We start from the raw sequence: 16,322 nt of genomic DNA on the forward strand, positions 1-16,322 counted from the left end.
CACTAATGTGCTAAAATGGTTGTTCTGTGGTGTCATTGGTATTTTTCATCTTTTCATTGTGTTTGCAGTATTATTTATCATGATGTCATTAATTTGTGTCAACATATTTATCAATCATATTTCTATTTGACTTTATAGGGAGAGTCCCTGACACTCAGAAACTTGAGAAAATTAGGTTGACACTATCCACATTTCAAAAGTGTTGAATAATTAGCACTGGGACTCTTATAGGGCTGATCAGTGCAGAAATCCCAAATAAACCCATTGTTTACTTTTATCTTTAAATTAACAGTCCTTTTACTGTTTCCAGCATAACACGTGACCATTTCTTTCAGCCTACTCTTCTTTTGATGAGATTTGTGACCAAATTAGCAGTAACATCTTTACTGTGAACAATGGAGGTAAGAAGCTTTCAAATTTTACTTGTCATATATACTGACTTATAAGACAAGTCCAACTGCAAACTGCATAGACCGAGATCTGCTATCGCATAATACACTGGTAGATCTGGGTCTGTCCAGTTTGTTAGGAGTAATCAGTAGAACAAACAACTTAGACCCTGGTCTACAGGTACATTATTACATGGCAGATCAGGATCTTTGTTCTTTGCAGTTTGACTCGACTTATAAGTGAGTACGTACAGTATGTTGATTTACATTCGCCAATTAAAGCAAGACACATACCCATATTGTTAATGTAATCAGAAATGTCATCTTTTGATACAACCTTTTCAACACATTTCATAGGCTGTTTCTGTAATAATAATGAGATGGAGACAAGAAGTTAACATAAAGATTAATTAATTAATTAATTAATTAATTACTAAAATGTAATAATATAAGTATAAGAATTAAAAGAAAAATGAGAATAATAACAATTACAAAACTCCTAGAACCTCTTATTTTGTTATTGGTATGTTTACTTCAAGAAGTTGCTGGAATAGCACAAATTCAACAGGTTATTAATTTGTTTTGTTTTGGGGGTTTTTAAAGACAAATTTTACTTTTGGTAAGAAAGAAAATTTGTGGTTTCCAGTTACATGGTTTTATGTGCATTTGATGTCCATTTTTATCTCTTCAGCCAACAGTATTGACAGGGCAATGAAAATTATAGGAACAGACAAAGACAGTCCACAGCTAAGAGATAAAATGTAAGTGATCTGGTAAATAATAATCACAGAGTGGGAACTTAAGATATGTCCTTGATTAGTAAGGAAATACAGTCAAACCCACTTATCTCGACCTCGGTTATCTCGACAACCCGCTTATGTCGAGCGTTTTGGTCCGGTCCCGAAAAAATTCTTCTTTGTTATGCTATTTTTTACCCGCTTATCTCGACCTCTGTTAAGTCGATAACCCGGTTATGTCGGGCATAAGTTTCGGTCCGAAGTAACATGTGGACCCGCTTAATTCGACGAAATGCAACTTTTTAACGTCAATCTCACAGAAATTGTACAAGAAATAGTCAGCAAAAGCGATCGATTTTCAGGCACAATAAACGCATACTATATATGAATAAAAAAATGAATACTTTTTTCATTTTGAATCTATACATCTATAAAACACACAAGTACATAAACATATCATAATGTGCACTACATTATTTTTGTAGAAAATATGAAGTAATATCAGTCTGCTTTTGTTTACTCCGGTGCTGATTTGTAACGAACGATTCAAAAGCACTTACGTTTTCATACATATGCTCGGCACCGTCGACACTTGCCACAAACAATTTCATTTTTTTAATGCATTCAGCCATTTCACTGTAGCTTGGGATAGTGATAGGCTGATCATCATCATCATCATCATCATCTTGCTTGCATGATTGTATCTGCTTCGTTGTCACCGATTGGATTATTTCCTCATCAGTAAGTTCACCATAGGCATTGGCATCATCATCCACGTGAACATAATTAGAAAATTCATCCCAAGCAATGCCTATGGAGTCCGCAATCTCATCAGCCATCGCTTCAAGACCTATTTCTGATTGAGGCTCTTTAATTTCTTGTGCAATTAAACACTGCTGGTGAAATTCTTCATCAGAAATTTCCGGAAAAATACAATGGAACCAGCAGTTTTGAATGGTTTTCGGCGATACACTGTTCCAAGCTGCACGGGCATACATGATGGCGTCTAGCAGAGTTGGTTTATAGGATCGCTTTTCCTCAACTGCAAGCAAATAATTGCAAACTAAAGCTTTCCGATAATGGATTTTAAAAGCCTGAATTATTCCTTGGTCGAGTGGCTGAAGCTTACTGGTAGCATTGGGAGGAAGAAAATACACTGTGATTGCTTGTAACCCTTCTACACGTGGGTGAGCACGGCAGTTGTCTATTATCAATGCGATCTTTCGTTTTTCAAACTGTAAGTGGCAATCTAACTTGCGTAACCAGCTGGTAAAGATACAATAAAATAACCTTTGTATTTGATATCCTGCCGGTAAGTTCAAAGAATTAGTTTACTGCTCGCTACCGGATGTGTTTATTCACCACCCGCGCATCTATTTATTTGCCATCTGGAATCATAATTGATACAAACTCGCATTGATGCCTGCGGGGTAAGTAGTCTACTCAACAATAACTTGCTTTAATAAATACTCTTTGTAACCCATGCTAGCGAAAGGAGTGTCATTTGCACTCACAGTCAATGTACATGTACATGTACATGTATTTTCAAAAACATTTATTGATCTTTATCTGCGAGATACTGTCATATATTAACCTGGATATAATACAATCTTGGTTATTTTGCACCTAACACCGCGTTATGCGTGAATGGCGGGTGCCTGAAAGCAATCGGTGGATGTTTCTCTCTCACTCTCTCGTTTGTGATTTTCTTTGATCCATTTTTCAATCTGATAACATATTCAAACCTCTGAGTACAACCAAACATGATTTGTTTTTCAATATTCACATCAATTATAAAAATGCGTCGTGTGTTATCTGACATAAGTGATGCACACTACAGTAATGGATGCATACGCTACATGTGATATAAGGAGTTCATAGATATATTTTTTCTTTAATAAATTACTTATGATGATAAAAAAGGAATAAATGATAACAACACCAGGTTAGTTCATTTCATTTTATTATCAATTAAGCGTTTTGTTTATTTTATTGTAACATGCAGTGGGAGGGGATTCCAGTAAACACCAGCAAGAGACAGGAGTAATGCTCAAGGACATTTTTAAAATTACCGGTTTTTATGAACCCGGATATCTCGGGACCCGGTTATGTCGACGATTTTTTTACACCCCCGACGTAATCGAGATAATCGGGTTTGACTGTACTTTATAACATTTAGAAGGGCACCTGGGACAAATTTAAGGAATTTGCAGTTAACAAGCAATCTGACCAAAATAGATAACAGATTTTGGTAACAATTAATAAATGGAATTGATGTTCATAAAGTCTTCTACTCCCAATTTTTATCTGAGGATGGATAGGTTATCCCTCGGCAGTAATTACAACCAAGATATTTTTTAAAGTCAGTAATATTTATTTGTGGTTTGAAACCAATGAGATGACGTTTCACAGATCCTAAGTATGAATGAACAAATAAAGAGACTGAGAAAATGGTTAAAGCTAAAGAAGTGAGTAAGTGAATGAATAAATAAACAACGCAATGAACAGATAAGCAAACAAATGAATAAATGAATGAATAAATTGGAGAATGACCATGTGAATGCACAACAATGGAGAAAGAAGAAAAAAAAAATTCTGACAAAAGGGTTAAATCATCAGATTAGATTGAAATATATATTCACTTAGTAACACATGCAGACACAAACATTTCACATTTACTAAGTCAGGAATTGAAATACTTTTGTAAATTAGGTAACAGAGGTAGTATTTGATCTTGGAGCTTATTACCCTCAATATGTGCCCAATAAACTTTTAAAATTGACTTCAACCTACAAATCTCTTTTTATCAGAGAACTCAAGACAATAGAACAGGGGTGTTGATTTTATTATTATTTGATAACACTTGAAGACATTGCTGAGTTTGATTGTAGTAAAGATTTCCATACCAAAGACTTATAAAAATGGTACAAACAACTGCCTCACTAAGCGCACATCATTTAGAGATTAGTGTTTGAACTGGTTGACATGATGGGGTGGGACATGTCTGTGGCATGATGCCCCAGTGCTAGACATAACTATAAACTGCCACACTGCAGACATCATAGTAATATGACTGAATTTTTTTTAAAGCTAACTTAAAAATCCAAATCTGTCTCTCACACACACACACACACGAAAGATTTCTCCAGTGTCTTGAAGAAATTTGTTTAGTTTCTCTTGTCAATGGAAACCTTGCAAATTCTTGTGGGATTTAATGTTATTTGTTAAGGACCTTTGGTATGCACATACAGAATGTGACATTGTCTTTATTCATTTATTCAAAAGATGATGTACAGTACTCAGTATTTATCCTGATGGCTTCTTTAACTTTTAAATTAGTGGTTAACAAAGTTTGTTAAACAGCGCTACTGTTTGTATTTGAAGAAACAAATCTCAATAAAAGCCATATAACATTTACACACATCTTTTTATTAGTTATACACCTCTCCCTCGATAACTTGCGCACAACGGGGTCCACAAACATAGACCGCAATATAAGCAAGGCGCAAGTTACCAAGGGACCTCCAGAAATTGAAAAAATTTGCTTTGACATTGAGAAAACTGTGGAGAGGGAGTGGCATTAGGGAACTGGGCTGTTTAATAACTGAATCCTCATTTTACAATCACATTGATAATAATATTTAATAATGCGCTTTTTCTAATAAAGTTCGTCATTCTGCTTAAATAACATTTATTTTCAAAATATCCAACATACGAAATATCGTTCCAACTGGTTTGAACAACTATCATGTGTATGCGAAAAATCTGTGTATTACATCACTGCTTGTTGTTTTCTTGATGAGTCTGGTTCCCGTAGTGGTGTTTAATAGTATCCTGCCAAATTGGGAGTCCACAAGCAATGAACTAGACTAACTGTTGATACACCACCAAACAAGATTTCTTTTTTTCTCAAAAACACGCAACATTTATTTCGTGACACGTCTGCGTCAAAACTTTTACTGTTCAGTTAGTACAGTATTGATGTTGTGATTTCATTCGAAGTAATAATGAAATTTTTTATCATCCCTGAGGATATCTCTTAGTGCCAGTTCAATAATTCTCTGAAAATCGCTTGCCCACAATGGTCCGTATCTGTAAAATCAAGCTCTTTATTTTAGGAAGTGTTCATTTTGCTTGGCTGCCTTGTTATCTTTGATCACAGTTATGAAAGAGTCTGTTAATTTAAGGTAGCTTATGTTACATACACAATAATGTTTATAATGGTGTTCGGTTGATAAAATTAAGTGAGTTCACCCAACATACGACCGAAGCCGCTGGATTTTAAGTTAGTAGGATTTTCGTGCCTTTTAACTTTTCTTTTATTTGGTCTCTTTTTTTTGATTCAAAACACGTAATTAATGTGATAATACAAAGGAGACCAACTTTTAATTCAGTGCAACAATACAACAAATACTTCTGCAAGTCAGTTATAAAAACACGGTAGGCACTTAATTAGGTTCTCAGAGAAATGCTCACAGACATAGCTGTTACGGTAGATTGATGCATTTTACGTTTAATTACAAGAGGACACATTGCATTTATGATGATTACACTTAAAAGGAACTAAAAGATTGAACTAGAACACAGATTTCAATTGATACAAAAATTATTTAATTTGTATATATTTATTAAAGTACTGTCTCCACTTGGCATAAGTGACATTTTCTTGATTGAAATTTCCTTACGTAATGTTAATTGCAGTGTACTAGGAATGTCGTTTGGATAGAAAATGTAAAAGATTGTATGACCATGTTTAAATTTGATATTTCATAGTGTTGATTAAAACTTCCAGGTCCTATCTACCATTTTTGATGATAGAAGGAGCAATACATCAAAGTTTCTGTTACCAGTTTTGATCACAATTTTCTTCAAGTTCAACAAATAGGAATCAATTGTTAGGGTATTTTCAGGTTAAAAAAATGGGATCCATGCCTGATCCCGCATTATAAGCAGGTTCGCGAGTTATCAGGGCATGCGTTATTGAGGGAGTGGTGCATTTCAAACATTCATGCATTTATAAAAAAAAAATTTACACACAAATTTTACTCATTAGATCACCTAGTCATAAATACAAGCGAGTTTATGATATGGTCCTGCATTATGCATATGCTGTGTGTCATGCATCTATCAACATTTGCTATATTAAGCTTTCCTTAAAAACCATTAGATCATTTTCAACCAAATAAGGCAGAGAACATCTTGACATGAAAGGCCTTTATGTTTATACATATTGTGATAATCTGCTATCAAATATGACTGTCATTACTGCAGATAGAATCATTTAATGACTTCTCAAAAACTGCTGAAAAGATTTAGACCAGATTTGACAGCACCTTGGCATGAAAGGCTTTCAGATTTGTGCAGATGATGTCCATAGACTATCAAATATGGCCACTACAGTAAAACCTATCATGAGAGACCACATGTTTTGAGAGAGCAGAATTCCCATAAACAGATTTATTGATTATATAGCGTTACAACCTGTTTTGAGAGACCACCTTTTTTGGCAGAAGGGGTGGTCTTTCAAGACAGGTTCTACTGTATCACTAAATCTAGAAAAACCTTAACTGACTTCTCAAAAATGGCTGAACAAATTTGATCAAAAGCATCCTAGAAAAGAGGGCTTTTAAGTTTGTACAGATAATACAGATCTGCCATCAAATGTGACATCTGTTACTAAGAACAGAAAACATGTACATGACTTCTTCTCAAACACTGCTCAGCAGAATTTAGCAATGTTTGACAGAAAGTATTCTTGCATGAAGGGCTTTTAAAATTACATAAATGATGTCAAACCACCGTTAGATTTGACTATTGCTAAAACAGAACTACAATTAAATAATTACATTTTTTATTAAAAAAACTCAACAAAATTTGACCAAATTTAGAATGCTTCCTTGCATGAAGGGCTTTCTGGTTTATACAAATGATGCCTATTCATTGTCAAATATGGTCACTGTTTCTAAACATAGAAAACAGAAAAACTTTTGATGACTTTTTCTCAAAACCTACATAACAGAATTTTACCAGGTTTGACAGAAAGCATCTTGGCTTGTTGGGCTTCAGAATTTGTACAAGTGCCAGTACAAAAAAAAAGAAAAAGAAACATTCAGACAAGTATAATGATGAACCACATATAAATATTGCCATTGTTACTAAAAATAAAACATTTTAAATGACATCACAAAACCTGCTGAAAGAATTTCAGAATAGAAATTGACCAAAATTTAATGCAGAGAAGTCATTAAATATTGGACAGATTCTATTGTACCATTAAATATTGGTAAAAAAAAGACACCTTGCAACAGTTGTTTTGATAACATATGCAATCACCCTATTGGAAGATGTTTCTTCAGAAAGCAACCTACTCAGATATCTTGGCCAGCTGCCTTTTCTTTGTCTTTTAGACAGATGAGTGATATCAGGCCTGTTTGGGTCTCATGTTTTATTCATATAGTTTAGAAAAGGTCCTAGTTAGCGGTATGTTTTCACCTACCAGAAACAAAGACCTAACCTGTATGTTAAAGATGATTGCTTCCTTTATTTCAGTCATGAAACGTCACAGGACACAAACACTGTCATTTCCGAAACAACCAAGTTGATAAAACGGCTTGCATTGATGAGTCAAGCCAACAGAGTAAGTCTCAGCCTCACCATTCTTGTTTCCTGCCTCTTTATAACTAACAGTCTTTTCAAAGTGCTCTGGCAGATCTTTTCCTGGAATCGATTTATTTGTTTGCAAAGACTACTTAAAATTTAAAAGATTTTAATCTATGATTTATAGAATGAGCACATCATGGAGATTTAGATAAATCTTAATTTTATGTATATGTTTGTAAGTGTGAGATCCATGTTGAACATCTGAATGATTGAAATTAATTTTGTACTTAAATTAGACCACAAATAATTAGCTATGGATAATTCATTTCATTTGTTTGCAGTATGATAATTGTTACCATGTTTTATGTATGTTTTTATTTTATTTTTTCAGTTATATTTTTGTTCCTTTTCATTCAACATGGCCACATTGGAGAATAGTATTTCACTAAGTCAACCATAGTTTTTAAATAAATCAAGAGAATGATGATTAGAAGAAGAATAATATTGCTAATGTTAATATTGTTGCTACTGCTGTCATTGGTCCGTTATGGTCTGTCTCATAGACACAAAGAAAACTTTAAAAAGAGACATTTTTTTCCAACATTTTTGTCTTGCTGCTGTTTTCTGGCAACAGCAGTAGCAACTTGGGTATTAAATTTTATATTAAACTTGCATCTTTTCCACCTTAATTAGACATGTTTAAAAAATTTCATAAAGACCACTACAAATCGGAAAAATGTGTTTCAGTCAGATCTGATAAGAAAAGATTTTATTTTGATTTGGGAATGGTGAAAACTGTTAATTTTTGTTTCAGCAAAAGAAAAAGTTTTATGTTATTATTCAAATACACATTAAACAACATGACTTAGATTATACTGTGTATTGTTGCCTTTAAGTGTCGGGGCTTGAATTTAATGCTCACATTCTCACAAATGACAGGCTGTTTGTAGAAAATGGGAGTTGAGATTTCAAACTCTTACATCTTTTTGCAAGTGCTAAATTTTCTAGTGACTTGCAGGAGATTATAAGTAAAACTTCATATTAGTAAGTAAATTCAACCAAATGCATGTGTCAGTAAAACGCATATTAGTAAGTAAATTCAACCAAATGCATGTGTCAGTAAAACGCATATTAGTAAGTAAATTCAACCAAATGCATGTGTCAGTAAAACTTCATATTAGTAGGTAAATTCAACCAAATGCACGTGTCAGTTAAACTTCATATTAGTAAGTAAATTCAACCAAATGCACATGTCAGTAAAACTTCATATTAGTAAGTAAATTCAACCAAATGCATGTGTCGGTAAAACTGCATATTAGTAAGTAAATTCAACCCAATGCATCTGTCGGTAAAACTTCATATTAGTAAGTAAATTCAACCAAATGCACATGTCAGTAAAATGCATATTAGTAAGTAAATTCAACCAAATGCATGTGTCAGTAAAACTTCATATTAGTAAGTAAATTCAACCAAATGCATGTGTCAGTAAAACTGCATATTAGTAAATAAATTCAACCAAATGCATGTGTCAGTTAAACTTCATATTAGTAAGTAAATTCAACCAAATGCATGTGTCAGTAAAACTGCATATTAGTAAGTAAATTCAACCAAATGCATGTTTCTGTAAAACTTCATATTAGTAAGTAAATTCAACGAAATGCATGTGTCAGTAAAACTTCATATTAGTAAGTAAATTCAACCAAATGCATGTGTCTGTAAAACTTCATATTAGTAAGTAAATTCAGCCAAATGCATGTGTCAGTAAAACTGCATATTACTAAGTAAATTCAACCAAATGCATGTGTCAGTAAAATGCATATTAGTAAGTAAATTCAACCAAATGCATGTGTCAGTAAAACTTCATAATAGTAAGTAAATTCAACCAAATGCATGTGTCTGTAAAACTTCATATTAGTAAGTAAATTCAACCAAATGCATGTGTCAGTAAAACTTCATATTAGTAAGTAAATTCAACCAAATGCATGTGTCAGTAAAACTTCATATTAGTAAGTAAATTTCAACCAAATGCATGTGTCGGTAAAACTGCATATTAGTAAGTGAACTCAACCAAATGCATGTGTCGTTAAAACTGCATATTAGTAAGTAAATTTAACCAAATGCATATGTCTGTAAAACTTCTTATTAGTAAGTAAATTCAACCAAATGCATGTGTCAGTAAAACTTCATATTAGTAAGTAAATTCAACCAAATGCATGTGTCTGTAAAACTTCATATTATTAAGTAAATTCAACCAAATGCATGTGTCAGTAAAACTTCATATTAGTAAGTAAATTTCAACCAAATGCATGTGTTGGTAGAACTGCATATTAGTAAGTGAATTCAACCAAATGCATGTGTCGTTAAAACTGCATATTAGTAAGTAAATTCAACCAAATGCACATGTCAGTAAAACTTCATATTAGTAAGTAAATTCAACCAAATGCATGTGTCAGTTAAACTGCATATTAGTAAGTAAATTCAACCAAATGCATGTGTCAGTAAAACTTCATATTGGTAAGTAAATTCAACCAAATGCATGTGTCAGTAAAACTTCATATTAGTAAGTAAATTCAACCAAATGCATGTGTCAGTTAAACTTCATATTAGTAAGTGAATTCAACCAAATGCATGTGTCAGTAAAACTTCATATTGGTAAGTAAATTCAACCAAATGCATGTGTCAGTAAAACTTCATATTAGTAAGTAAATTCAACCAAATGCATGTGTCAGTTAAACTTCATATTAGTAAGTGAATTCAACCAAATGCATGTGTCAGTAAAACTTCATATTAGTAAGTAAATTCAACCAAATGCACGTGTCAGTAAAACTTCTTATTAATAAGTAAATTCAACCAAATGCATGTGTCGGCAAAACTTCATATTAGTAAGTAAATTCAACCAAATGCACATGTCAGTAAAATGCATATTAGTAAGTAAATTCAACCAAATGCATGTGTCAGCAAAACTTCATATTAGTAAGTAAATTTCAACCAAATGCATGTGTCAGTAAAACTGCATATTAGTAAGTAAATTCAACCAAATGCATGTGTCGTTAAAACTGCATATTAGTAAGTAAATTCAACCAAATGCATGTTTCTGTAAAACTTCTTATTAGTAAGTAAATTCAACCAAATGCACGTGTCAGTAAAACTTCATATTAGTAAGTAAATTCAACGAAATGCATGTGTCAGTAAAACTTCATATTAGTAAGTAAATTTAGCCAAATGCACATGTCTGTAAAACTGCATATTAGTAAGCAAATTCAACCAAATGCATGTGTCTGTAAAACTTCATATTAGTATGATGTCAGTTATCTAAGATAACATATTGTTTGAACTATTGAAGGGACATTTTCTCATGGTGTTTTGTACATGTTGGCTGTACTTTTTTGTTTTTTACCTGTTTGTTTATGTGTTAATTGACCAGCTAAACAATGTTTTTTTTCTTTCTTTCAGCAACAAAAACTTAAGTTAGACAGAATTAAAAATGATTATCAAGAATGTATTCAACGATTTTCTACTTTACAAAAGGTGAGGAAAATCCAGTTTTCTTTCTTATTACTGATTGCAATTTAAAGAGAATGAAGATTATGTTAGAGGGAATTTAAAATGAGCTTCACGAATGTATTGATTGATTTTCTAATTTACAGAAAAGTTTGGAAAAGCTGATTATTTTTTTTCCTGTTACTGATTTATGTTTAAAGAGAATGGAAATTAAGTTAGAGACAATTAAATTAGTTCCAAGAATGTATTATATAATTACAGAAAGGCGAGGATAATCAAATTATTTTTGTCTGTTTCTGATTGAAGATGAAACGACAATTTGTAAACATTTTTAACAAAAATGATGAACTTTTTTTTTAACGAAAGCCTTGTAAATACAGTAAGTCAGAAAGCACTTTAGGTAAACAAGTGAAGTTCGGCGAGTGTTTAGCACTTGTATGCAGATGAATTGATTAGATTTTGATTAGATTTGTTTTCAGAGATACACAAAGTATGATGCTATTAATAGCACACACACATGTACCATGTTAACATGCAATCTCTTTTGCCAAATAATGTTGCAGTGTTTTAAAAAAAATTTATACAAAAGTTGGGGAAAATCAGATCAGCACCAAATAGGTGAAGAATAACCAAAGATGAATTGTTTTCTATCATCTGTATATAACAGATGTCAGCATACATATTGTACAGAAAGTAGCTGTTTTAAAAGCTCCAGTATTTAAAAAATTGTTTTCACTACATTGTAACACTAACTGATTATCAACAGATGTAATCATTTTGTTTGATAACTTGTTAAAAAAAAAAGCATCATACAGTGTGCTGGACAAATGCATCAACTAGTTTCTAAAAGCGACTGCAAACTTTCCATGTTCAGGTCAATAATTGTATGGATCATTAGTTCTCCACTACCGTTGCGGTACATTCATGCCAGTTGATATTGTCCATACAATATTTCCATGCCAATCAATATTGTGCATATAGTACATTCATGCTCATGCCAATTTATATTGTTTATACAGTACGTTCATGCCAGTCAATATTGTCCATACAATATTTCCATGCCAATCAATATTGTGCATATAGTACATTCATGCTCATGCCAATTTATATTGTTTATACAGTACATTCATGCCAGTTGATATTGTCCATACAATATTTCCATGCTAATCAATATTGTTCATACAATATTTCCATGCCAGTCAATATTGTGCATATAGTACATTCATGCTCATGCCAATTGATATTGTGCATACAGTACATTCATGCTAATTGATATTGTGTATACAGTACATTCATGCCAATTGATATTGTGTATACAGTACATTCATGCCAATTGATATTGTGCATACAGTACATTCATGCCAATTGATATTGTGTATACAGTACTATCATGCCAGTTGATATTGTGCATACAGTACATTCATGCTAATTGATATTGTGCATACAGTACATTCATGCCAATTGATATTGTGTATACAGTACATTCATGCTAATCGATATTATGCATACAGTATTATCATGCCAATTGATATTGTGTATACAGTTCATTCATGCCAGTTGATATTGTGTATACAGTATATTCATGCTAATTGATATTGTGTATACAGTACATTTATGCCAGTTGATATTGTGCATACAGTACATTCATGCTAATCTATATTGTGTATATAGTACATTCATGCCAGTTGATATTGTGCATACAGTACATTGATGCCAATTGATATTGTGTATACAATACATTCATGCCAATTTATATTGTGTATACAATACAGTCATGCCAATTTATATTGTATATGCAGTACATTCATGCTAATCGATATTGTCCATACAATACATTCATGCCAATTTATATTGTGTATATAGTACATTCATGCCAGTTGATATTGTGCATACAGTACATTCATGCCAATTGATATTGTGTATACAATACATTCAGGTGGCCGAGTGGTATAAAGCTCTCTCCATTATGGATCACTGCCGTCTCACCTCTGTCTGCGTGGGTTTGAGTCTATGATTCGGCTAATGTGGGTATGTGAGAAAGCTTGCCAGTAGCTTCTCGTGGGTCGGTGGTTCTTCCCTGTGTTTTCCCGGGTTCTTCCTCCACCATTTATACTGGCCACCATGCATAGCCTATTGTGTGCTGAAAAATGGCGTTAAACCCCACAACAACAACAACAATACATTCATGCCAATTGATATTGTGCATATAGTACATTCATGTCAATTGATATTGTTTATACAGTACATTCATGCTAATTGATATTGTGTATACAGTACATTCATGCCAGTTGATATTGTGCATACAGTACATTCATGCTAATTGATATTGTGTATACAGTACATTAATGCTAATTGATATTGTGTATACAGTACATTCATGTCAATTGATATTGTGTATACAATACATTCATACCAATCGATATTGTGCATATAGTAATTCCAATGAAAACTAGAAATTAGAATATTTTTTTTTTTAAAGTTTTGAAAGGTGTTCATGGTGTTACTGCATTATTTCTAGAATCTGTTATAATGATGATGAGCTAGCTCTACATAAAACAGATACTTTTTTCTTTTTTAATAATTAAACCAGGTTTAGGTTTTCTTAAGAGAATTATAGACTGACTGTGTAAATATTATATGCTTATATGTCTGCATGTAAATAATGGCAGATTTATTGCGAAGATACCAGCTATAATGTTACCAAAAGGAAAGTGTAACAAACAGAAAATGGAGGATCTAAGACTAATGTCATTTTAAAATGAAATGTCGGAATCAAGTTGAAGGATTTTAAATGCCATAAAGATAAGCAGGGTTTGTGATTAATGCCTAACATTTAGAATTTGGTCTAACTCAAGGCCGTTATACTGTGTGTTTCTGTTATGTGTATGTGACAATGTTTACAAAGATTCTTATATCATTGTGTCATGGCACACAAAGGTAGTCATTACTCAATTATAAGTCAAACTACAAAAAACAAAAATTCTGATCTGCCATAGTAGTATAATATGCCTGCAGATCAGGGTCTATATTGTTTGTTCTACATGTTGCACAGACTCAGATCTATTGGTGCATAATGTACTGGAAGATCTGGGTCTGTTCAGTTTGCAATTTGACTCTTCTTATAAGCAAGTATATATAGTAAATGTGTTGTGATAAATGAAGAATAAGGGTGTACTTAACATTTATGAAAATATTTTCATATCTTTTTTTAATCATTCTGTTGCTTATGTTTCTCTTGATAGATTTTGTACATACTTGGCAGGAGTTATTATGAAAGTAAGAAAATGCATTCTGCAACATGCTGGTTTGCTCCTTTCACTTTGCTATCATGGTCACTGTCAAAGAATATTTGCATTAGAGTTTTGGGTTAAAGTTCTTCCATTTGCTTATATTTCCCCAACCCCTTTAAAAAAAATTTCAGACTTGGGATACACACTAGCTTGGCTCATTGGTGTCTAGGTTACAGTTGTATAAATTTTTTATGTAGTTTTTGGTTAAACATCTTGATTGATATTCATCATACTTTGAATGAACCTTTATTAAGCAAACAATTTATTCTGTGACATGCTTGCTCATCTTTTTGACCTTTTGGTCAAGGTCATACAGTTTAGAACATTATTTTGATAATTGGTTTGATGCACAGGCCCTGGCCGCCTTAATGAACAGATTCAGCTTAACTCAACATTTTGATTTGTTAAACTTTAATTTACTCATGGAATTAAAGTTCAGTTTTTTAATGTAATCAGATTTTAATTTATTTTCAACAGAAAGCAGCAGACAAGGTGAAAAAGACTGTCTCACTTCACAAACCAGCAGAGAGACCTGAGCCAAAGCAGAGTGCAGGGTGGCTGGTAAATATACAAATAAACCTCATTTACTTCAGTACTGTAATATTTTGCAGAGTTTCTTTTGACTATATTTCACATAATGTATAAATAAATAAGTGATAAATGAATTATAATTATCTTTAACACTGGTGCACACTTTTAATAAAATATAACGTTTTTGAACAGAAAAATAAGACAAAAAATGAAAATCAGTTTAAATTTTTTAATTTTTTTTATGTACTAATAGTATATGAAATATTAGAGAGTATGACACATTACAGACAATACAATATCAATTAAATATTATGCAATGCTTAGATCTTTGGAAAATCAAATTGGTACCATTTCAGAATTAGCATAGCCAAATCAGGATCAAGAGATCTTGCATATTTAAGTCTTCTCTTTCCTGTAGAGAGCTTTCACAATCGAAACCTCAAACAATTATTTTGGGTATGCAACATTTTCAGTTCTCAGTTTTACTGCATTTTTTTAATCAATTCAGATTTCATTATATAAACTTTCTTTTTTGTTTTAAAAAAAAATGAAATTTTGACTTTAATTATTACATGTATAGGATTTATCAATTTATGATTCTTAGTTCTAAGTGCACCACAGAGATTGTGTGCCATCACATGTTCCCGATTTGTGCCAGCAGATCTGGGTCTATGCAGTTTCAGTAGGACAAACGAAATAGACACTGATCTACCAGCACATTACATGACAGCATATCAGGATCTTGTGTTCTTTGCAGTACTTATGGTAATTAGAAGGACCAAAAATGAATAGAATCAAGTGTACAGCATTAGCTACTTAGCTTACATTTTATCCCACTCTTCTGACTTTATCAAACCTGAGTTTATATGAGCCACTCAGAACAGTGTTTTGGACAGGTTACCTTTATAACAGGTAAAGAAATATTACTTATAACTGAAATAATTGTATTAGATTATTATTCACCTGTACACATTTGGTCTTTTTATGCATATGGTCACTTGAGCAGGTTTTTCTGTACATAGTTTGAAGTTATGATGGAGATTTTTCCTCTGTATATTAGTGTCCTAATTTTGGATTGTGAATGCATCATTAGTATTGACAGTGTAGCACTTGATTTCAGGCTGTGATCCTTATTTACTGTATTTTATTATGTATTCATTTATACCATGTGTCAGACTGTGACCCTTATTTATTGTATTTTATTATGATTTCATTTATACCATGTGTCAGACCGTGACCCTTATTTATTGTATTTTATTATGATTTCATTTATA

The 16,322-nt window shown here is 32.4% G+C and overlaps 1 protein-coding gene across 4 annotated transcripts in view; it reads left to right on the forward strand.

Moving 5' to 3' along the window:
• The window catches only part of LOC149785547 (syntaxin-7-like), a 48,139-nt gene that overhangs the window by 9,477 nt on the left and 22,340 nt on the right, over nucleotides 1-16,322 (forward strand). For all 4 annotated transcript variants that reach the window (XM_089979347.1, XM_089979350.1, XM_089979349.1 and 1 more), the window contains exons 3-7: nucleotides 336-401; nucleotides 1,081-1,150; nucleotides 7,676-7,763; nucleotides 11,180-11,254; nucleotides 14,995-15,078. In XM_089979347.1, coding sequence (XP_089835473.1) covers nucleotides 336-401; nucleotides 1,081-1,150; nucleotides 7,676-7,763; nucleotides 11,180-11,254; nucleotides 14,995-15,078 — 383 coding nt within the window. The remainder of the gene's footprint in view (nucleotides 1-335; nucleotides 402-1,080; nucleotides 1,151-7,675; nucleotides 7,764-11,179; nucleotides 11,255-14,994; nucleotides 15,079-16,322) is intronic.

This window comes from Sinohyriopsis cumingii, chromosome 13, assembly GCF_028554795.1.
Source record: "Sinohyriopsis cumingii isolate HCF-2022 chromosome 13, ASM2855479v2, whole genome shotgun sequence".
Lineage (NCBI taxonomy): Eukaryota > Metazoa > Mollusca > Bivalvia > Unionida > Unionidae > Sinohyriopsis > Sinohyriopsis cumingii.